The sequence below is a fragment of the Miniopterus natalensis genome, chromosome 5, assembly GCF_054644295.1.
Source record: "Miniopterus natalensis isolate mMinNat1 chromosome 5, mMinNat1.hap1, whole genome shotgun sequence".
Classification (NCBI taxonomy): Eukaryota; Metazoa; Chordata; class Mammalia; order Chiroptera; family Miniopteridae; genus Miniopterus; species Miniopterus natalensis.
The window spans coordinates 67,288,863-67,312,478 of NC_142085.1; the positions used below are offsets into that span (position 1 = coordinate 67,288,863).

The 23,616-nt window shown below is 34.6% G+C and overlaps 1 protein-coding gene across 3 annotated transcripts in view; it reads left to right on the top strand.

Annotated features, from left to right (window-relative positions):
- TRMT11 (tRNA methyltransferase 11) overlaps positions 1-23,616 on the top strand; it is a 40,252-nt gene that overhangs the window by 7,660 nt on the left and 8,976 nt on the right. For 2 of the 3 annotated variants that reach the window (XM_087817596.1, XM_087817598.1), the window contains 9 exons: positions 2,535-2,616; positions 2,704-2,796; positions 3,037-3,171; positions 3,875-4,031; positions 10,032-10,112; positions 12,455-12,619; positions 14,275-14,347; positions 14,468-14,599; positions 16,741-16,861. In XM_087817596.1, coding sequence (XP_087673722.1) covers positions 2,535-2,616; positions 2,704-2,796; positions 3,037-3,171; positions 3,875-4,031; positions 10,032-10,112; positions 12,455-12,619; positions 14,275-14,347; positions 14,468-14,599; positions 16,741-16,861 — 1,039 coding nt within the window. The remainder of the gene's footprint in view (positions 1-2,534; positions 2,617-2,703; positions 2,797-3,036; positions 3,172-3,874; positions 4,032-10,031; positions 10,113-12,454; positions 12,620-14,274; positions 14,348-14,467; positions 14,600-16,740; positions 16,862-23,616) is intronic. The other variant, XM_087817597.1, reaches the window with a different exon arrangement.

A 23,616-nucleotide genomic window follows, 5' to 3' on the forward strand; every position in this document is an offset into this window, starting at 1 on the left:
TGGTTTACTAGGTTTAAAATAGCTACTTGAGGACCAAGAACTTTCACATTTCATTCAAAGCTCGTATCTTCTGATGCATATATTTGATAAGTGGTACAATTAATAATTGTGTAATGATTATATTAATATTATATAATTTCCTTGACTGCTTTTTATTCCCTGTATAGTTTGTATAGCTGAGATTATACCTTACGTGATTGCTAAGTAAGAGTAGAGTAGTATTACTGTAGAGGCCTTCTCTCTATAAATTTAATTGTAAGAAAAGGAGGAATTCATTTTCACAGTATAAAATTCAGAATCCTAATTGTGGTAAAATCAACTATTATAAGCACATAAGCATAGATTTAAAACTTAAATTCAATTTTTTTGTGTGGTAGACTAGGTAGTGAAAGTTAATTTTGTTGATTTATTTTTAACATGCAATATTTTGAGCATACCGCAAAAAGTGAAAAATATAACAAACACCTAGGTATCTATCTTGTTAGATCTCCCGTTTGTTTGTTTTTTAAGAAAAAATACATTTTACAGAAACCACTGATACTCTCTGCACCTTTCCAATACCTCCTTCCTTCAAAGGATAGTTTCTTAAAGCTTTTTTGTCAGGAAGGTTTTACTATACTGCTCGTCGTTGATTTTATATTAAGTTGACATCCATGCTTATTTATGTAGCACCCATGAGAAATGAGACAATCTTTTTAAACTTTATAATCTCTAAAATAGGGATCATAACAGTGCAATCTTACATATGAAAACTTTTCACTCTGAAAATCTATATCATGAAAGGTATTACTACTATAAATTAATATTCCAGTTTTAACTGAAGCTTTGAATTTTGTCTAATGTTTTATTTTGAACATTTTAAATATAAAATTGTTAGTGGTTTGTAAATTCTTTCCATAAAAGAGGAGTGTTATTTCATATTTTATTGATTCTGGGTTATCATGACAAATATTGGTTCTTATGTTATACTGTATAGTAGTTTATTAGGAACAATTACGATCTGGAACTGGATGCACCTTTCCTGAATGGCCTGGGATTCCTGGGGTTTTTTCATTTTTAATTTTTAGAAACAGTGTATGGTAGTGTAAAGAGCATGGAGTCTGGAGTCAGATGGTTTGGATTTGAACCCTTGTTTCAGTTGCTGTATGACCTGAGAGTTTTTTAATCTCTTTATGCCTTAGTTTCCTCATTGTTTAAATGGCTGACAATACAAGCAGCTACCTCATAGGGCACCTATGAGGAATAAGTGAATAAATATTAAGTGGACTTAGAACAGTCCTTGTTCTTTGAGTTACTTTGAGCTACATTAAATGTTAGTTCTCATTATTTTTGCTTTTCAAGGTATTTCCTTTCTCAGGTTGAGTTATTTATGCTTTCTCTCAGTTAATGTTTCAGGAGTCTTTCTTTCCCCTTAAGTTTCATGAATGCAGTGAGCTTTGTTCTCTGTTCCTAGTGCCTGAAACAATTCCTGTCATATCGTAATCCTTAATATTTATTAAATGAATGAATTGACCAATCTTGTTATAATTTTTAACATTAAGAAAATGAATACATGGAATTTTGGGACCTATATTGGAAAATATATGTACATATATACACACACACATATATATGTATATATATGTCTATATATGTGTGTGTGTGTGTGTGTGTGTATTGCCCTTTATTCTCTGTATTTTGTATAGCTGAGGTCACTCCTTAAGTGATAGCTACATAAGAGCAGAATTGCTGTAGAGGCCCTCTTTCTATAAATTTAATACAAAGGAAAGGAGGAATTCATTTTCAAAGGATAATCGCAATTCTGATGGCATTGTTAATTACAGTTATAAAGTAGTTTGAATTTAGATGCACAGAACTGTGCTAATATATAGATCAAGTTGTATTACAACTAATTCTAAGAACTATTGAACTGATTGCAGTGAAATTTTGCTTGTAATTGTTTAAACGTTCCTTGAAATATATGGAAACTTGAGGATATTTTTTATATAAGAATTTTCTGTAATAGTTATAAAAGTAATTGTTAGTTACTAAATATTGCTAAATAAATAATAGCTAAATATCAGTAACATTTTTTATTTATCTTTATTGTTGGAAGTATTACAGATGCCACCCCCCATTGACCCCCTCTACCCCACTCAACATTTGTATCTGGTCATTTTTCTTTTTGTTTCATGGAGAATACACTGGGAAAAATGGAATTTCCTGCAACTTTTCACTCATTTCACTAAAATAACTTCAGTGATTTTACTGTATCATTTGTGTTCTAGTACAAAAATATAATGATGAAAAGCTTGAAAAATCTTGATTTATGATAAATTTATCTATTTATGTGTAAAGTTCAACTCCTGTGTGTGATTTGGACTTCAGCTATATTTGTTTCCAGGATACATATATTTCATTTATAGCTTAGAAAACCTAGACAGTAATTGTTTTAATGGAGTGAGCATAAAGAAAAAGAACTAGTGAAATCATTGTTACATATTACTGTGCGAACTAATTTCCTAACAGGTTAGTACTAATCATTTATTTCCTAGGTCCATATTTGAACTATGGGGTCATGGAAAATCTCCAGAGGAGCTGTATAGTTCTCTCAAAAACTACCCTGTGGAGAAGATGGTGCGTAGTGAAATGTGGTTTCATCTAGCATGTCTGTAGATACTGTGGAATTACCAAGCTTAAAAAATTTATCTGCTTTTATTTTAGGTTCCATTTCTACATTCAGATTCTACATATAAAATACAGATTCACACATTCAATAAAACATTGACACAAGAAGAAAAAGTCAAACGAATAGATGTAAGTGAATTTAGCAAAACCCAAGAAACCTGTGAGATTCATGTAGTCTAGCCCCTGCTGATATACAATAATCCCAATGTCTGTTAAATGCTTATTTTGTAGCACATTGTGTGCTAAGTATGTTTCATTTTTTTGTCTTATTGAATCCTGATTCCAAACTTATAAGATAGGTATTATTATATAAACACTATTTTCCCTTTTAAATTTTTATAGCACATTAGAATCACTTTTATTTTGTAGGCTCTTGAGTTTCTGCCATTTGAAGGAAAAGTAAATTTAAAGGAGCCACAGCATGTATTCTCTGTTTTGGAAGATTATGGTTTGGACCCAAACTGCATTCCTGAGAATCCACATAATATTTATTTTGGGAGATGGGTAAGGAAGTGTTCTTTTTACCTATTTCAGTTTATTTTCTCTCAAAGCTAAATGTTTGGCCTTTTTATTTAACTCTAGATGTCGAACTTTATAGCAGCTGAAGACTCAGAACTGTATGAATTAAAGTCAGTGAAAAATATGTGGTTATGTGTTGTTTTTTTGCTATGTTTGTTTTTTTAGAGATTTAGGGCCTAGGTGGGAGGTGTACCTGGAAACATTAGCACAAGACTTGTCAGAAAGTCTAAACTGCTTTTTCAATAAAGCCAAGGGCAGATGCTGTGATAGCTGGGGGATCTCATTCGTGGAGCTCTCCAGTCTAGGTTTCCTTTCTGAAAATAAACGAAATTACTGCAGAGCAGTTCTGCCACTTACCTGAGGCTCTAAGTAGGTGAATGGAAGCTGTGGCTTATGTTACAGAAAGTTGTTATTTAGTAGAAGAAAAGATGCATAAAGCTTACTACAAACCCCTGTAATAATTGCATTCAGATTCAATTCAAATTTGATTTAAAAAGTCAAAGTAAATGACAACACACTAAGAACTAAAGGTATTTGTCCACATTTTTTTGGTAAAGGAACAAGTTTAGAGCAGTAGTAAGTGAAAGGAGTTTTCATCATTGAGATATTGTGGTGGTTTTTATTGTGAGTGATTATCTTAAATATGTTCTGTACAGTAACACTAATTTGAAAAATATCTCTGATCTAGATTGCAGATGGACAGAGAGAACTTATTGGGTCATACAGTGTCAAAAAGAGACACTTTATTGGAAATACAAGCATGGATGCTGGTTTATCATTCATCATGGCCAACCATGGAAAAGTGAAAAAAAATGATATTGTCTTTGATCCATTTGTTGGAACAGGTATTTTTATTTAACTGTTAAAGCTAGTGTAGAGATGTTGCTTGTTTGTATGTCAAGGTCATAGTAATATTTTTGCTAAAAGGTTAAATGGACTGAATCGTCTTTTAATTACTAGTAGTGACTAAGAAGCAACCACATATTTGTGCAATAGCAAGCGTTTAACACTTTTGCTGCTTCAAAGAGGATACTGATAGAAATTTGTGGTTTCCCCAAGTAAACCACAAGGGGGAAGCATACCATGCATTGCAGTGTCATACATTGTGGAAATGTTGTAAAGCTATATAGTTTATTTAAATAGGGAAATTCTTGGCTGGGAAGAAAGACTTGGGTGACAAAAAAATGTGTTCATCTTTTAAAATTGACAGCCATATACTTCCCCATCCCTTTTTGGTAGCTGACTTTTTTGTTTGTTAGTTGATTCTTCCTGTGTTTTTTATTTTGGCAGTGATTAGCAGATACATGCACATTTTATTTCCACTTATATCTAACACAAAAGATAGCATACTATATATGTTGTTTTTAAATGTGTGGCTTTTTTTTACCTAACAGTATTTCCTGGAACTCACTCTCTATTTGTTCATAGAGATTTTCTTCACTCTTCCCATCCCCCTCATCCCCCGGCCCTCCCATTTTCAACCATCAGTTTGTTTTCTGTATCTTTCATTATTTTTTATAATTGTACTCCATGGGTGTATGTACTGTAATTCATTCAGACAGTTCCCTATACTTGGGTGTGGGTAGTTTCCAATAGTTGGCAGTTACAAGTAATGTTTGCAATGAATAACTGTGTATTGGAGATACATATGTATGTATCTCTAGGGTGAATTCCTAGAAGGTGAATTGCTGGGTTGAAGAGTGTATGCATATGTAGTTTATGTAGTTGTGTTAAGTGTTGCCACATTCCTCTCCATTGTACCATTTTACATTCTTACCAGCAATATGTGAGAGTCTCTGTTCCCCCATAGCCTTGCCAGCAGAGTATATTAAGAAGCTTTTGAAATTTTGCCATTCCATTGGATGAAAATATATCTTAATGTGTTAATTTGTATTTCTCTTATTATGAGTGAAGTCTAATAAGTTTTCATATTTTAAGGGCCATTTTTATTACTTTAAAAATTATTTTTCATGTCTTTTGACCATTTTTCTGTAGACTTTTTGGTCTCCTCAATTTTATTTTATTTTAATTAAAAGAAATATATCTTTATTGATTTCAGAGAGGAAGGGAGAGGGAGAGAGGGAGATAGAAACATCAATGATGAGAGAGTCGTCATTGATCAGCTGCCTCCTGCACGTCCCCGACTGGGGATCAAGCCTGCAACCCAGGCATGTGCCGCGACCGGGAATCAAACCGTGATCTCCTGGATCCTAGGTCGATGCTCAACTGCTGAGCCACGCCTGGCTGGGCAGTATCCTCAATTTTAAAAGTACTTTGTATATTAGGGACATTAGCCCCCTCTTTCCCCGTGTATGTATATAAAATATTTTCTCCCAGTTTTCCATTTATCCTTTGATACAGCCTGTAATTGCTTTTTACCTGCAAAAATTTTCCCTACATCCAGTTTATAGATGGATTAAACTATGCATTTGATTAGTAGTTTGGTAGTCTTAATTTTTTCCTTTTAGATCTCTGGTCCATTTTGAGTTTATTTTCTTGTACGATGTGAGGAATGGATTTAATTTATTTTTTTCCAAATGCTAAGTCCTTAATTAATCCTTAATCTTGTTCTTGGACTTTTAAAAACTTTTTCTGTGAAGTGAGAATAATTCTTTGAGATATATACATGTATATAATGTTTAATATGCACACAAACACATAGACCAGACCATAAAGTGTAGAAATAGAGTTAACTAGTGGAGGTAAAATTTTCTTCCCCTCATGCAGATTAGGATGGATATATTAGGAAATGCTAACTTCCACAGCAAACAAGGTCTTCACTACCTTTATTTTGGTAAGGGGTGAGGAGACCTGCCCCTAAATTGCTTTATGGTAGCTCCTGAAAGTGTGTAGAATATCTTGGTCATTTGACTGTTTGTGTATATATAGGACAGTCAATGGAAAACTGCAAGAGGAAGATCTTTAAAACGATGCTGCTAAAATATATTTTATAATTTGTGTTTGTAGTTTAAGCATAGCTTTAGGACTTTAGCTAGTTTTTGGTGTTTTGTTTTAAAACTGGTAGTAGCCAATAGTTGTGAAAAGACACAGTTCTTAAGCACAGCTCATCCCCCCTAGGGCCTTTTGTCTCATTGATGGGTAGTACCTTCTGAAGGATTGGATAACTAAAAAGCCCTGTGCCCTCCTCCATGGCCATAATTTTTCACAAAGCATTTGATGATATTTTTTCTTCTGTTTCCTTTTTTAGTATTTTTAAACAAGTCTATCCAATCCCTTTTCCATTTTAACGGTACAAAATTGACATATTAGTTTCCTAAATTCTTTACCCACTGACTGCTTATGACCTCTGATTTTCTCAGGGCTATAGACTAGGGTAGAAAGCTTCAGGGAAACTGAAAGGACAGATACAATCTTTAGGAAAAATACCTTTCCTTTTTCTGTTAGATAGTCTGCTACATTGTCTAGAAGGACATTATGAGCTACAGAAACACTTTTCTTTCCATATTAGTAAGTACTTTGATTCTCATTTTTGTAAGATTTTTTTTTAAAGTTGTGTGTCTCTCTATTCCTGAGGGGGAAGGTACATATCATTGGGTCAGTTCTCAATAGTTAGGAACTACTGCTGTCCTAATGTGAGCATGGCTAAAGGGATGATCAGCATGAATGTGTTGAATACATACAATGGGTATGATATGATACAAGACTTGTGAATGGTTTACAGCTCTTATTAACTGAGTGTGCAACTTTACTTAATTTAATTTATTTTAATAACAAATTTTACTTTTGTTTTTCTAATTGGTAAGCTAGTGTATACTCACTTCAGCTGCTACTGACCCCAAAGGGGACAGTATGGCATAGACTTCCATAAGAGCAAGTAGAGTTAGTTTTAAATCTGTACTCTGTCAGTTACTATGTGACGTTGGACAAGATTCTTAACTTGCCTGGGCCTCACTTCTATCATTTGTAATATGTTAATAAGTAATATATTGTGAGGATTAAGTGATGTAATGTATATGTATGAAATTCTTAGGCAGTCGCCTGATGCACGGTAGACATTCAGTGAACTGGACTGGTTATCATTATTATTTTTAATTATTATTTTGTTAAGAACTTAAATGCCTTTTTGGTAAAAGATGTTAGATATAGCCAATATTGAATGGTGATGATGAGCAATTATACCATGAACTTATTTTATAGTCCCTTCTTTGGCTAATTTCCAAAATATTCATAATTTGCACCTGTTGGCAAATTATGACAGCCAGCAAAGAAACTGAGGGTTAAAATTGTAAACTTTTGTTCTTTGTATGTGACAAAATAATTGCTCCGTATCTGCTGGTGTAGGTAGCTGTGGTATGATTTTATGAAGGAACTCTGCAGCCATAGTTCTGAGGGCCTCCCCCCCCCCCCCCCCCCAGAGCATCAGCTCCTTTCAGTTGAGAATACTCCCAGGAGACTACTTGGTTCTCCTTGGCCTCTTCTATCTTCACACGGCCCACAGGTGTAAGGAAAGGAGTGTAGCTCCTTTTGAAACTTGATCATTGCAAAATGATAGACACGGGAGCCAGGTGTTGGGAAACTGACTGTCCTGGTTCTGGGAGGCGACTGCAGGGGGAAAGTGAGAGCGAGGATTGATCTCTGTAGGCCTGTGAATAGCCTCTGCTTCCCATTTTGTCCGCAACTCTCTGTAGTTTCCTTTTCCTGAGTTTTCTAGGTTATCTATTAAAATTTCTGTATTCTAGCAATATCCTTTCGCTTAGGCTGCTAGTTTAATTTATTTGAGTTTTTTTAAATGGTAAAATAGATGTATAGTATCTCCATTTTTCTCCCTTTTTCCTTTTCTTTCTGCAAAATCAAAGCCAATTGCTCATTTTCACATTTTGTGAAGCTTTCCACTTAAATCTCCGAAGACGAAAATCATAAATTAATTTCTTTATCATAAATAAATTCCCCTTATTGTGTCCTTTTGCCTATATGATATTTCCCTAACCTTAAAGTGGTTGCTATTTAAGTAATGAGAAATTAAAACACTGAGTTTGTGGTGTTTTTACATTTGATAGCATGTAATAAGATACCAAATAGCATGTAATAAGATACCAGATGAGTCACATTACCTGCCCCCTCAGCACTTCACCCTTTCTTTTTATCACCCCTTCATCCACCAGAAAGCTTCCAGGACACTCCAGCTGAGGTATAACTAAGTGCAAAAAATGCTTCATGATAATGGAGAAAAACAACTATATGATTGACAGTGATTACCTAGTGAACAGACAGAGAAGCGAATTTATAGCAATTTTATTTAAAACTTTCAAAGCTTAAAGGGCACAGTTAACTATCAGATGCAGTCTAACAGATTATTCATCTCCTTGCAGCAGTGTACTCTAAATTGGGTCTTCTCAAAACTCACTAACCAAATGGATAAGGTTCTGTTTAAGGAAGCACAGGAAAGCTTTTCTCTTCCCCTTGACAACTAGTTCTTCTAGGTGAGTATCTGCATTAATTGGCAGAATTGTAGTAATTCCTGTAATTTGGGTGAAGTGATTTTGTGAGTATTCCACGTCATCACATATGTACCTTTCCCAAATAGGGACTGTTCCATTTATAGAGTAAGAATTATAAGGTCTTACTTACCTTACCTCTCACACAAATGCTTTTGTAGTTAGTATGAGAGAACCTAGGTTTTGCTTTTTGCTGTGTTTTTAGTCCTGCATTTCTCTTCTTCATGGACCCCAGTAGGAGGTAGTTAGTTATAATATTATTCATGAGAAAAGTGTTTGTAAATACATGTTACCAGATTGTATTTTAAATGGCTATGGGAGGAACACTATTAATTTATAGATCTTGACCTTCTGGAGGCACTACCCATCTTAATTTTAGAGAGAACATTTCAAAAGGATATAAGGGAAATGGCCCTGATTATTTTCCCTTATCCAAGTCTGTGCACAGTCTAAGAATGTATTTCTGATTTCAGTTTGACTGACAGACCTTTCTATAGTAAAGGTAGTAGGACTTGCCCAAACAGTAAAAGCGTTTTCATTTGGATGATTAAAAAAAGTGAAGTTCAATGAAAGTACAAGTATTAAAGTATTTAATTTTATGAAATTTTAAAAACAATTTAAAAATATTATTGCCTTTTATTTTAGAGGATTTCATTAATTTTTTAATCTTTATTAGGATTTTTCTTTATGTGTGAGCTAGTCACATCTGCCAGATTACTTAGTCCAGTTGTATTGGGACATTTGTTCTTTCTCTGATCATAGCACTAAGCAAGCAGAAAAGTCATTGTATTAATTGTTTTTGTGTGCGTTTCATAATTGTTATTCAGAAATTCATATTTACAGTTTTAAAACGAGATCATTGCTTCATTGGTTATAGAAATAACTATTTCTGATCCTAATATTTTAATTACTGCAAGGATTAATGTCTTACATATTAATTATATGCTCTTGAGTTATTTGAAACTTTGTGACTTCAGTGGGAATTGAGCCCAGTTGTCAGAATTTATTTGTTGCCAACTCTTTGTGTAACAGTCATCTGCTCATTTGTATAAAAGGAGCAAGGTGCTTTGTGTAGACCTCTTAAAATGAAATGAAAATAATGTCTAAATATACATTATTTTGAACCCCCAAAAGATACTTTTCTGTAAGTATTGCTGTTTAAAGTAATGATTCCAAGTCATACATCAGTTACCTGCTTTGTGACCATAGTGAGCATAACTTAAGGGTTTGTTTCTTTTAGTTCAGAGGCCTGCTACTGTGGCCAGGACTAGTGTCTTTCTAGGGTACTCTCCCTGCAGCTGGTTTGTAAGAATCTGGGCCAGATTAAATAGTGGAAGACATAAGAGTCTTGGACTTTCTGTTAACAGATCATAATTGTGTGATTTTCAGGTGGCCTTCTGGTAGCATCTGCTCATTTTGGCGCATATGTATATGGGACAGACATAGACTACAACACAGTTCATGGCTTGGGTGAGTAGTGGTTCTAGACAGTGTTACAGTGTTTGCTCTTGTACCAAATATGCCTTTAAATAGTTTTATGTGGCATTATACATCTATGTTTAATGTTAAAATACAGAGTTGTGGTATAATACAGTTTTAATTATTTTTACAACAGTAAGATTTCATTGGGTATCTGCTTTTTATGAAGTAATCCAGTATGTGCAAAGTGATCTCCTGGGGGAACACAGTGATGAATGAGAAAAAGCCCTCCCCTCAGAGGGATTGTGGTCTTAGTAAGAGAGGTTTTTAAAAGGAGGCAAACCATAAAGCCGTGAACTTTAGGGTTGGGAGAGAAGTAGTAGAGAAGGACTGGCCATTTTGTAATCAGCATGTCTGTGTTCATAAAACATGCAGTTTCTATTTAAAGATTGCTTTCTTTTGAGGGAGTTTTGGAAAATAGTTTAAAATCTGGGAGCTTTGCTGATGACGTGTTATTCGATGAATTGACTCAAACTGAAAAACCAACTCCTTATAGCTGAATGGTATTAAAAATGTCAAGTTTCACTGATTTTGAAGTTGTTTGTATACGTGTAGTTGAATCAACCCTTAAAACACTCTTTTCCTTTTTCTTACTCAATGTAAGTTATTATATAGGTGAGAATTTATTATATTTTATTTTCTTTTGCTGAAGAAGTTTGATATATTGTTCTTGATGACATGTCTTTTTTTCTATCTTGACTGTAAGGACTTTAGTAATATTTATCATAAGGAAAACAAGTTATATTTTATCAAGTTCACCGAAGTAAGCTCACTGGAAAAAAATATTCTTTGTCTGAAATATGTTAGAGCAGACAAAGTACTAAGAATCATTCTAGTTTGCTTATAGTAGAAGTATGTTTGCTTTAAGAAAATTGTCATATATAATTTATTTGAATTTTTATTTATGGAAGAGTATACAAAAGTTATGTTATAACCTTTCAGTGTACTTGGGTAGAATTCTGATGGGTGTAGAGTTTCCTCAGAGCTTATCCAAGATGCTGTTAGATACGCCCTTTGGTTGCTGGGCTTCTGATCTCTTACTGTACTCAAATAGTCTCAAGTTTCTCCTATTTTTAAAAATACAAAACCTTTTCTATCAATCCTGTAGGGGTATTCTAGCTACCATTTTGTTTTCCGCTTTTGCCAGCGTACTTCTTGAAAAACCAGTATTTACATGCTGTCTCCTCTTCATCTTCACTCTCTGGTGCCTGTAATTTGCCAGCTTCCAAGCATACTGTAAATTCTAAGGCCACAGATTTACAGCGTTTGGCAGTGTTGACCTTCATAAAGCTGCCCCTGGCTTCCCAGATAGTAGTCTCATTAGGTCGTACTTTTATTTCCTTGGCTGCTCCCTCGCAGCCTCCTTAAGGCCCTGTAGTTTTCTTTGTCCTGTGTTTATGCATTGGCTTTCTCTGCCAATGCAGCACCTCTCTGCCCCCTTCTCTGATCACACTGCCTGCTATGTAGTCATGTCATTCTCCTTTTGATTTTTAAGTTTTGTTTTTATTGTGAAGTAGATCATAATACAGAAGAGTATATAAAAATAGAATAAATATAAAGCAAACAGGTATGTAACTGCCACCTGGGTTAATAATTTCATTCATTCTTACGGATTTTATGTAAGTTTATATACTGATGTCTCCTATGTGTTTATATACTGACCTCAGCTACCTGCTGAATATGTCTTTCTGAATGTTCTGTAGGTAGCTCAGAACCAAGATAGTTGTGTCTCAAGTGAACCCCATCTTTTTTCCTAAGCTTGTTTTCCTCTTGGTTTCGCTCATCTTAATAGATGGTATCATCATCCACTTGCGTCTTCTAAACTAGAACTTCTGAAGTTGTTCCTTCAACCCCTGCTGTAACTTTTCATCTGTAATGTCTCCATTTGCCTCCCCCCCTCATGGCCACAGCTCCTGCACTTCCCAAATTAACTTTCTTAGTTCCTGTTTCATTTATACAATTCGTCACTGTGTTTCTACATGGGACTGCTTGCTGCTGGAGGAAAGAGCCCATGTTCTATTCAACTGTGTATCTTAGTAGTATTTGCTTTGAACTTAGGAAGTAGTGAATGAGTGTTTGTTTTAAAGCAGTTTTACTTGAAAGGTAACAGAACAATATCAGACATCAGTACATTTTACTGTTCAAAATACGTTTTTTTATTAAGTTGAAATAAACAATTATTTGTATAAATAAAACAGATTTTAAGTGAAAGCAAGCTTTATTTGAATAAATGGAGGTTTAGATGAATTAAACGTTACTTTTAGCTAAATGACAAGAAGTAAGAATGCCTGTTTGATTTAATACTTCCTCTCTTCCTTTTTCTTTTCTTTCAGGAAAGGCTAGTAGGAAAAACCAGAAATGGAGAGGACCAGATGAAAACATTAGGGCCAATCTTCGTCAGTATGGGTTAGAGAAGTATTACCTTGATGTCCTGGTTTCAGATGCATCTAAGCCTTCCTGGAGGAAGGATACATATTTTGATGCAATCATCACTGATCGTAAGTTTGCTTTTATACACAAGTAGGAGTAGAATTAGTTTCCTAAAGTCATTCACATTTAAAATATAAGATTTATCAACACACACACAAGATGCCAACTTGTACTGGTATTCCCCCACCCTTGACTTCTTCACATAGTGAGAAGGAAAAATGTGTGAATGTAGGGTAGGATGCCATTTTAACTAAATAGTTAAGAGTTTACTGTTTAGTTTTCTTAAACTATGTATATTAACTTGTCATCCCTTTTTCTCTTCAGCTTATTTTTTGAGGTATGTATTTGTTTTTATATTTGTTTCATATTTGGCTATAACTGGTTATTAGTATACCCACTGGAGCCAAAATGTCATTTGCAGTTATGGTATCAGATTTTGAAGCAGAGAGTTTCAGTTATCACACATTTTTCCGTGTGTAAGCTTTTGTGTTTTTAGTAGTGCCTGCTTTCACTGGCATCTCCTATCCAGAGTTACAAGAAATTCTGTGGCCACTGGGCTTGCAAACCCACTGAGCTTCAGGAATGTGCAGGAGAACTGTGTTCCTGTGCCTCATGAGTTCTTGGGCTCTTCAGGAATTCTGTATGAGAACAGATCTGCCTTTTCTAAAGTATTTGGCAGTGAATCTGTAAATTGTGGCAAGTGTGTCTCAACCCTTCCATCTCAGCCCACTTTTGTTCTTTGGTAACTTAGATGGTTTCAAATCGTGTTAACAAAAGAAAAATTATCAAGGGATTATAATGTCAGTATGAATATACTTTATGAAAACTGAGTAACTTTATTATTTTTTTTATTATTTTTTTTTAATCCTCACCTGAGGATATTTTTTCCATTGCTTTTCAGAGAGTGGAAGGGAGAGAGAGAGAAAAGGAGGGAGGGAGGGAAGGAGAGAGAGAGGTGGAGAGAGAGAAAGACATTGATATGAGAGAGACACATGGATTGGTTGCCTCCCACATGTGCCCCTGCTGGGGCCAGGGATTGAGCCAGCAACTGAGGTACATGCCCTTGGTCAGAATTAAACCCAGGGCCCTTCAGTCCACAGTCTGAATCTGTAGCCACCGAGCCAAACCGGCTAGGGCAACTTGGGTAATTTTTATTACCACTACTTTATTGTTGCTTTCATGTATATTTACATAAAATATAATTTTTTCTCTGATGAATTGAGAGTAAAGTATATACATTGTGGCCCTTTACCCCTATACTTCAGTGTGCATCTCCGAAGAATAGGGATAGTCTCTCAGCCAAAGTACAGGTACCAGTTTCAATAAATCAGTGCAATAGTTTAATCTGCAGTTTGTCATCAGTTTTGTCAATTGACCCAGTAAAATCATTTATAGCATATTTCCCCCTCTAGTGTGATACCTACTCTAGTGTTAGGTATTGCATTTAGTAGTCATATCTTGTAGGCATCCTTTAATTTGTAACACTTTCACAGCCTTTCTGTCTTTATGCCACTGACATTTTAAGAACATAATCGCCTGCCCGCCCTCCCAAATCTTTTAAATCATATGTTCCTCCTGTACGCATTCTCAGCTGGAATATTGTGTAGGTGATGTGCATCCTTCTCAGGGTGCCACAACTGGAGGCACATAAGTCCATCTGCCCCTCACTGGGGAGTAGGTGACTTTTGACTACTTGTGTGTGTTACCTGTGTTTTCTGTCTAGCTCCATATGGTATCAGAGAATCTACAAGAAGAACAGGTTCACAGAAGGAAATACCAAAGGGGATAGAAAAATGGTAAGTGAAAGCTAAATATGATGTATTACTACTTCGAGAAGAAGCATGTTGCTTCTTTTTAATTAACTCAATTTAACAGCTGTAAAGTTTTTCACTGATTTTGAATTTTTTTTTGTCTAGTCCAGAAAGCCATGTTCCTGTTTCCTTGAGTTATCATCTGAGTGATATGTTTTTTGACCTGTTAAACTTTGCAGCTGAGACCCTCGTATTAGGTGGAAGACTAGTCTATTGGTTACCAGTATACACACCAGAGTACGTAAATTAAATACATTTTTTTTAGTGTCATTTGTCTATGGTGTTTGTATATCTAGCATAATTTTTTCCCTATATAATTGTCTTTAGGATAAACATTTTTCTATTTAATGTACATGGTAGTATTTGTGTACCTACATATGTGTAAAACTGGCCCTTTCTCTTATTGATTGAATTACTTTGACCTTTTTATTTTATGTCGGGGGTTGGTGAACTACAGCTGGTGGGCCAAATATGGTTCTCAGCCTGTTTTTGTAAAGTTCTTAAGCTAAGACTGGTTGTATATCTTTAAAGGGTTAAAAAGAAACACAAAGAAGAATATGTGACAGAAAATACTTTAGCCACAAAGGCTAAAGTATTTCCTCTGGCCCTTTAGAGAAAAAGTTTGCCACTCCCTGTTGTGTTCACACTTGACTTAGTGCCTGATAGAGCTGTTCAGTGACTGTTTTTCCTGACCACAAATAGGTAATTTCTAACAACTTAGCTGAATGATTCATGTATCTAGCTAGCTTTAATATATATTGGCTATTATGATCACCTTAAATGCAATAAATCTTTTTAAAAAGCTAACACCAGTATAAAAGCTGTGCATCTATTTAAGGTCCTGATTATGTTCAACATTACTGGTTTGGGTTTTATTATTCAGTAATTATTAATTATAAATAGAGCTGTGTACATCAACAGTGAAAGATAAGATGTTTTGAAGGTCAAGGCTCTGTCTTCTCTCCCTTACCACTTTTTATTTTAATTTGTCAACTATGGTGTGGAATATATTCCTTCATATCATAAATACTTTGTATGAAGACTCCAAATTTGATTTTAACTAATGTTGTACAAGTGCAACATTTCTGACAATATAGTGAACATTAGAGAATTATTAGATGAGGTGAAACCTGAAATAGTCATTGCTTGTTGGAGAGCCCTAAGGAAGGAAGCAGAGAATGACTTCAAGAGAATTCCTTCTACTGATAATAAAATGAAGTGCATTATAAATGTTGCTTGGTAAGTGGGTGATGAAGTTTTGAGCATGTGGTTGAGGTAACGGGGAGAGCTCCTTGAAGGTCGGAGAGACCTAGAGAAGTCAGTAAAAGTGGGGTGGTGGAGACAGTGTTGATGCGTAAGAACAGGCTAGCCAAGATGGTAGTCCTTTACATGAAGTGAAATCAGCATCTTCCCCATTTTGGGGCAGAGCTTTAAATTTCCCTATATAATAAGTGTTTCCAGGCACTATCTAGAAAGGTATAGAGATTTGCAAAGGAAAAATAAGAACTGGCAATTACAGCGTTGTTAACTACGCAATTCCTGGTGTACCCTCTCCCTTGTGCTTCTGCATGCTGCTCTAGAGCTGGTTTCCCCATGTCTCTGTCATCTGTTTTTCTGCCAAGATTGATACCAACAACCTGTCAGATGTCAGGTTCTGAACTACTGCAGCCTGACTGTCCTGATCTCTGGCTGGCATCATCTCCATTCACATAGTCCCTGTGCTCCATAGCAGCAGTGACCACTGCCCATCTTTGTGGTTTCCTGCAGTTTTATTTCATGGTTAAGGTGACCAGAGAACTGATAGCATCTGTAGTGTTTATTTTAGTGGTAGTCTATTTGAGTAATCTTATAAATAACTTTAGCCCTGAAGTTTTACAAAGTTAATGGAGGTCTCAAAATGCCATTAAAATTTTGCAGGGGCAAAATTTTATAGAGTAATGTATATGCTGTAGTGGCCTTTATACTTTGGGAAATTATAAATCTCCTGATGAATCAGTCTTTCATGAATGTCAGGTTGTTGTAGAATGTATTTGACTGTTTTGGGTGCTGTTGTGGGATCCTTTAGGGTGGAATTGTTGTCTTATATTTTTGTGGTTTAAGTTCTTGGCCTTCTTCAATAAAACATACTTGTATTCTCTCATTTCCATTCTACAGGTAAAACAAACTACTTTTATTCAGATGTGGTAATATTAAAATACTTTGTGTTTTTTTTTTTAAATAGCTTGTTTATGGGTTATGTAAGCAGCATATATGAAATAAAATGGTACAGCATCACGTGTAGTGGGAGGAGGTCTCATACACACTGGATAACCTCCATGACCATCATGTGTGGGGTATCCATGTGAAGTGTTTGTAACAGTCAGCTGTTTTTCCTGCAGATACACTGAAGAGATGGTGCCCTGGCATCCTTGCCTGAAACTCATTAGCAACTGTGAGCAGAAGCTTTCCAGTCACACAGCAAGGCGCTTGATAACAATGGAAAAGGTGAAGCAATTTGAGGTAAGTTATCCTAGTATTTTTGGGATAAATTCTGGAAGGATCAGAAGTCAATTTTTTTAGTTTTCCTCTGGTGGAGTTTGGAAATGTTAGTCCTTGATTTAAAAAGAAAAATTATCAATGAATTCAGGAAAAGGCAGAAGGTAAAGAGGTTTGTGGCATTTGATGGGGTTAGAGGGTTGAAGTAGGTTATAGAAATTGAGAAGAACAGAATTAAAGCTGACCTTAACTTCCCAGGCTTCATTTGACATCTCTGTCACTAACTCAGTTATAAAACAGCTCACTCTTAATTATATAACTCGTTTAATTAGCAGTCTGCTAGTTACCATTTTTCTCCAAAAGCATGATTGCAGACTATACTGAAGAGAAAATGTCACTTTATATAAGGGAGAAAGTAATCTGTTAGGGCTCAACACATGTCTTCTTTCTTCTTCTCCCCATCCCCGCAAGCTTGAGAAGAAAGAATAAAACATCTGCAGTATTTCATATCCAGATCAGAACAGAATTGATATGAATAATGCCTTACAAGGGAGCTTAAGTAAATGCACAGAATGCTATTTGGACTGTTTTTAACCTGGATTGACAACCAAAGCCCTTCCATGTTCACTAGAAACTTGAGCAAGCCCCATCTTTGCTTTGGGTCTATAGGGTACACAGAAAAGAACAGAGTGTTAATGCCTTAGAATTTAGTGATGTGCACATCTTTTCATGCGCCTGTTGACCATCTGTATGTCTTCTTTGGAAAAATGTCTATTTAGATCCTTTGCCCATTTTTTAAGCAGATTTTTTTTCTTTTTGCTATTGAGTTGTATGTATTCTTTATATATTTTGGATATTAACCCTGTATCTGATATATGGTTTGCAAATATTTTCTCCCATGCAATAGGTTGCCTTTTCATTTTGTTGATGGTTTCCTTTGCTGTGCAGAAACTTTTTAGTTTGATGTAGTCCCCCTTGTTTATTTTTGCTTTTGCCTGTGCTCTCAAAGTCAGATCCAAAAAAATCATTACCAAGACCTATGTCATGGAGCTTATGGTCTGGCCTGTGTTTTCTTCTAGGAGTGTTATAGCTTCAGGTCTTACATTCAAGTCTCTAATCCATTTTGAGTTAATTTTTATGTATGATGTAAGATAGTCTAGTTTCATTCTTTTCATGGGGCTGTTCAGTTTCCTAAACACCCTTTAATGAAGAAACTGTCTTTTCCCCAGTGTATGTTCTTGCCCACTTTTTCATAAAATTGACCATGTTTGCATGGGTTTATTTCTGGGCTCTCTATTCTGTTCCACTGATGTACATACCTGTTTTTGTGCCAATACCGTACTGTCTTGATTACTTTGGCTGTGTAATATAGTTTGAGATCAGGGAGTATGATGCCTCCAGCTTTGTTCTTTGTCCAAATTGCTTTGGCCATTCAGGGTCTTTTGTGGTTCCATACAAATTTCAGGATTGTGTGTTCTATTTCTGTGAAAAGTGCCATTGGAATTTTGATAGGGATTGCACTGAATTTGTAGTATGGACATTTTAACAGTATTAATTTTTCCAGTCCATAATCATGGGATATATTTTCATTTATTGTGTCTTCAGTTTCTTTCATCAGTATCTTACAGTTTTCAGTGTACAGGTCTTTCATATTCTTGGTTAAATTTCTTCTTAGGTATTTCTTTCTGATGGCTCATTATTAGTGTATAGAAACACAACTGATTTTTGTAACTTTACTGAATTTGTTTATTAGTTCTATTAGTTTTGTAGTGGAGTCTTTGGGGTTTTCTATGTGTAATAACGTGTCATCTGCAAATAGTGACAGTTTTACTTTTTTCTTTTCAATTTGAATGGCTTTTATTTCTTGTTCTTGCCAGATTGCTCTGACTAGGACTCTCAATGCAATATTTAGTAAAAGTGGCAAGAGTGGGCATCCTTATCTTATTCCTGATCATAGAGGAAAAGCTTTCAGCTATTTACTGTCGCATTTGATGTTAGATGTAGGCTTGACATAAATGGCCTTTATTATGTTGAAGTACATTCCCTTTATACCCATTTTGTTGAGAGTTTTTATCCTAAATGGATGTTGAATTTTGTCAAATGCTTTTTCTGCCTCTATTGAGATGATTATAAAATATTTATTCTTCACTTTGTTAATGTGTTGTAGCACATTGATTGATTTGTGGATATTGAACCATCCTTGAATCTCTTAGGTGAATCTCACTTGATCATTGCATATGATCCTTTTAATGTATTATTGAATTCAGTTTGCTAATATTTTGTTAAAGATTTTTACATTTATGTTCATCAGGGATATTGGCCTCTAATTTTTTTTTCTTGTGGTATCTTTGTCTAGTTTTGGTGTCAGGATAATTGTGTCCTCATAAAATGAGTTCAAAAGTGTTCCCTCCTTCTTTAGTTTGAATTTAATTCTTCTTTGAATGTTTGGTAGAATGTACCAATGAAGCCATCTGGTCCTGGACTTATTTTTGTTGAGAGGTTTTTGATTATTGATTTAATCTCCTTACTAGTAATCTGTCTATTCAGATTTTCTGTTTCTCATGACTCATCTTAGAAGGCTGTGTTTCTAGGAATTTATTTCTCCTAGTTGCCCAAATTGTTGGTGTATAATTGTTCAGAGAAGTCTCTTATAATCCTTTGTATTTCTGTGGTATCAGTTATAATATCTCCTTTTTCATTTCTGATTTTATTTATTTCATTTCTATTTTAATGGCAAAATTGTGGACAATTTCACATTTGTGTTCCCTTGAGTTTAATTTGTTTAAGAAAGCCTAGTATTTTTTTCCAGATTTATAGTATTTTTCTAAGCAAATTTATTTGATAGAAGCACTAGAGAATGATCTAAGGATGCTTCTGAGAATTTTTCTTCTACATAAAAATGATAAGAGCACTCACCTTAGATATTTTTAAAGCTTTAAGGGCAGTATTAGTTTTTGTTTAGTTGCTTTTTATTATTTTACTTTTGTCCTTTTAAAACTTATTTTAAAAAAGGAAAGAACCTAATGCTCAAGTAATTTTTGAAGTGGTGTCTTTATAAGATCAAATTTAATCAGTGAGTTTTAACTAGTATGGAGCTTGCTATAACTGAAAATACTGTCTTGTTAAATTCATCATGTTTGGTTTTTAATTAATTACTTCATTTCTACCTTCTGTTTGTATGGAGAGAAGTGTATATAATTGCAGCAAGATCCCAGTCCTTTATAATGCAAGTGATGACATAAAATTGTCAAACAGTTCTCATACGCGTCTAACAAATTATTCTTGGGCTTGTTCAGCATTGTTGATTTTGGCAATGGAAGACTATTAATTTTAGATTTTTACACTTTTGTATACTGTGTCTCTTCATTTTTGATTTGTCACTTGTTAAGTTTAACTTCAGTATAACTTTTGGCCCACTTGCTAGGTTGTTACAAAGTGTTCTCCCTTTCCAGCCTTTTAGAATGTAAACAGAAATGCAAAAACTTTTTAAAGCATACGGATATTTCATAAAATTTTGTATCTTTAGATTATTGGCCATAGTTTTTAGATTTATTGAATGTTAGTAGTAAAGAAGAAAATTCTTGCCAACCATATTGAAATTATGAAGGTGCCTGATAAGAAAAGCTAGTGTTTTGGTCAGTATTACATGTTTATATAGTCTGAAAGCTAAGTGAATTATAAGTAACACTTTAATAATGCTTTATTGTCTACAAAGCTTTTAGATCCATTGACCCTGTTATTTTGCACATTTTAGAGATTAGGATGTGGCTGAGTTGAGACCAGAACTCCTCTTTGTACTTGAAATTCTGTATTCTTTTTTCTATATCATAAATACATTTCTACCTTTAGAATATACCAAGATTGTCAGGCCGGCGTGGCTTAGCTGTTGAGCAGCATCAACTTATGATCCAGGAGATCTCGGTTCCATTCGCGGTCGGGGCACATGCCCAGGTTTCGGGCTCGATCCCCATTAGGCGGTGTGCAGGAGGCAGCTGATCAATCACTCTTTTTTATCATTGATGTTTCTATCTTTTCTTCCTTTCCCTTCATCTTTCTGAAATCAGTAAAAAGATATATTAAAAAACGCACACAGTATACCAAGATTAAAAAGCAAATATTCTTGAGTGGCATATAATTTTCTTTTAAAGATAGTCTTTCCTTATCACTCATGGGGCTATGGTAGAATGTGACTTGTTTTACTAGAACTCATTTCTCCTGTTAATACAGCATGTAGCCGATGCTGCCACATATAATTTTGGTCACAGTGGTTACTCCTATACAATATTTTTCTCTTAAGAAATTCATAGAAAAATGCTGATCTCCAGAGTTGTCCACAACAGATAGGAATGCGAGTTTAATAGTTATGTCTCCAGTGAAAGTCACCTAAAAGAACACTCTCTCAACTCTTTCTACCAGTATACTTGGACAGATGAAAAAGTTCCCAGAGTAGCCATTTTCAAGACTTTCTTGAAATCTTTTTTATGTGTAGGGTGCCACTTTTACACTCTATAGTACTAGTTTAAATATAAAAAATCATTTAAAATTGTCATTGTACTAAATGGGCCAACCTGTGCCCTGTTGTTTTGTGGCTTGTTTACCTGACATGCTACTTTGTACTCCTAGTGATTTGAGGACTGAAGTATTGGTAAGTTTTATTCTAGGTATTATATGGACATCAGTTTAGACTAAAGTTATAATATCATGTAGACCAGTTGTCATTATTTTTTATAGCGAGCCAGAGTAGTTCAGATTATTTAAAATAAAGAATATTGGGTGATCATAGTGGCAGGTGACGAAAGTTAATGTACTTTTTTATTTTGAACTGAATGAAAGAGTCTAGTAACATGAAGCTGACGAATGCTTCATTAATCAGAATGGAAGGTTGCCAAAACTGAGGGCTTTGACTAAAGGACTGAAAGATTTTGAAGCTGTGGAGGGAGGAAGAACAATTAACATTATAACAACATGTTTTAAATGAGGAAGAGATTAGGTATGAAGCATTTCAATCATATAACACTGCTGGTGGGAAATAGATGCTACTTCGTTTATCAGTAAGAAAAATAAGACAGGGAGACACTATGTAAGAACATTGGTAATTGGATATGAAGTCAGTCTAGGTCTTAATACAGTGCTATATTCATTACCATCAAAGTGTGAAAGTCTGTGTCTGTGTGTGTGTGTGTGTGTGAGTATATGAAAGAGAGAGTGGATCTTTAAAGAATTATTTTGCAGAACAAGTCAGGAGGAAACTACTTGCATTATCTATAGATGATAAATTGAGATGTTTGAGAAAGGCTTATAAAAGCAGAATCCTAGTGGTGCTACGTATCGTGTTGCATGACATCTACTTACTTCTAAATGAATTGCTTTGCTTTTAAAGGTACTTTTCCTTGAATTTAAATCTTAGAGGGTTATTTTATTTTTCTTCTACAACTAAATAATTTTGCCAAACAAAATGGATTCTTTGTTATAATGCTATTGTAATAGTTTTAAGTTATTGTTTCTGGTAAACCAAGAAGAAGCAAAAGTCTCTATCCCCTACCAGCTCCAGGAAAGCAATTATTTAAGATATCTGCGTCCTACTTATGGTAGGTACTCTTTGGATATGACTCTTTTATTTGTAGGACAAAGCAGGTCACTGAAGGCAGAGCACCTGTTTTTATGTTCCAGCTCTAATGCTCATATTTTCAAGCTTGACATTAAAATAGTCTTGAATATATTGATGCTCTAGGATCTTAGGCAGAGGTCAGTTGCAAAATATAAAGTATGATCTGGGAGTCTAAGGCGTGAATGGTTTAGAGAAATTGGAAGTATATGTGTTGAATCAGCATAATCCTCTGGAGCTTCTTTTATAATTCTCACCTGACTAATTTTCTACTTTGTATTTCTTGTGTTTTTATTTATTTATCATGTTATTTAACGTAGAATTATCTTTCTAGTGTTTTTCAAATTCAAACATGAACTTGTGTCTTCTTCCCATTCCATAACACACCAAGAATTTAACCCTGAGATTTTAACTTGTGTTTTTTGTCCATAACGTAAGTGTACAGTTTAATGAATAGTTATAAAGTGAACATCTGTGTAACCACCACCAAGGTCAAGGTTACAGAGTAATGTGGCACCCAGAAGCAGCCCCTTTTGTGGCTATTTCTGATGATAAACACCTCTCCCAGCAGGTGTAACCACTAATCTGACTTTTATGGTAATCGCTGTCCTGTTTTCCTTTGTAATATTTTCACTACCGAATTCATTCCTAAGCAAACTAATTTTGCTTTTTTTCCCTCTCTTTATATAAATGTATGTGATTTTATTATTTTTTTAATGGATTGTGACAGTTTTAAAAAGTCACCCAGGAGATGAATAGTTTCCAAATTAAAGCAAGAGAGAATGTATGCACATGTTTTGGCCTGTTACTCATTCTTTGCTGCTTAGTTAGGGTCAGTACAGTTTTTAATTTTAATTAAATATTAGATATAGTAACTAATATGTTGTCATTACATTTTTATCTGGTGTGTTGGCCCTGCATTCTTTTAATAATTGAGGTTAAGCTTTGAATTTTATAAAATTACAGATATTCGTGGAGAGCATGTAGAAAGTACTCATGTTCTATATCATCATGATAGCACGAATATCCATGAGACTCTTTTTACTGTTAGAAAGAAATTATGTGCTGAGTGCCAGATGTCAGAGTTCATTTGTTAAATGTCAGCTCATTTTCAGAACTGTAGATAAGAAGATTTTAATATAAAAATATTTTAATAGACTTTAGGTAATTGAAT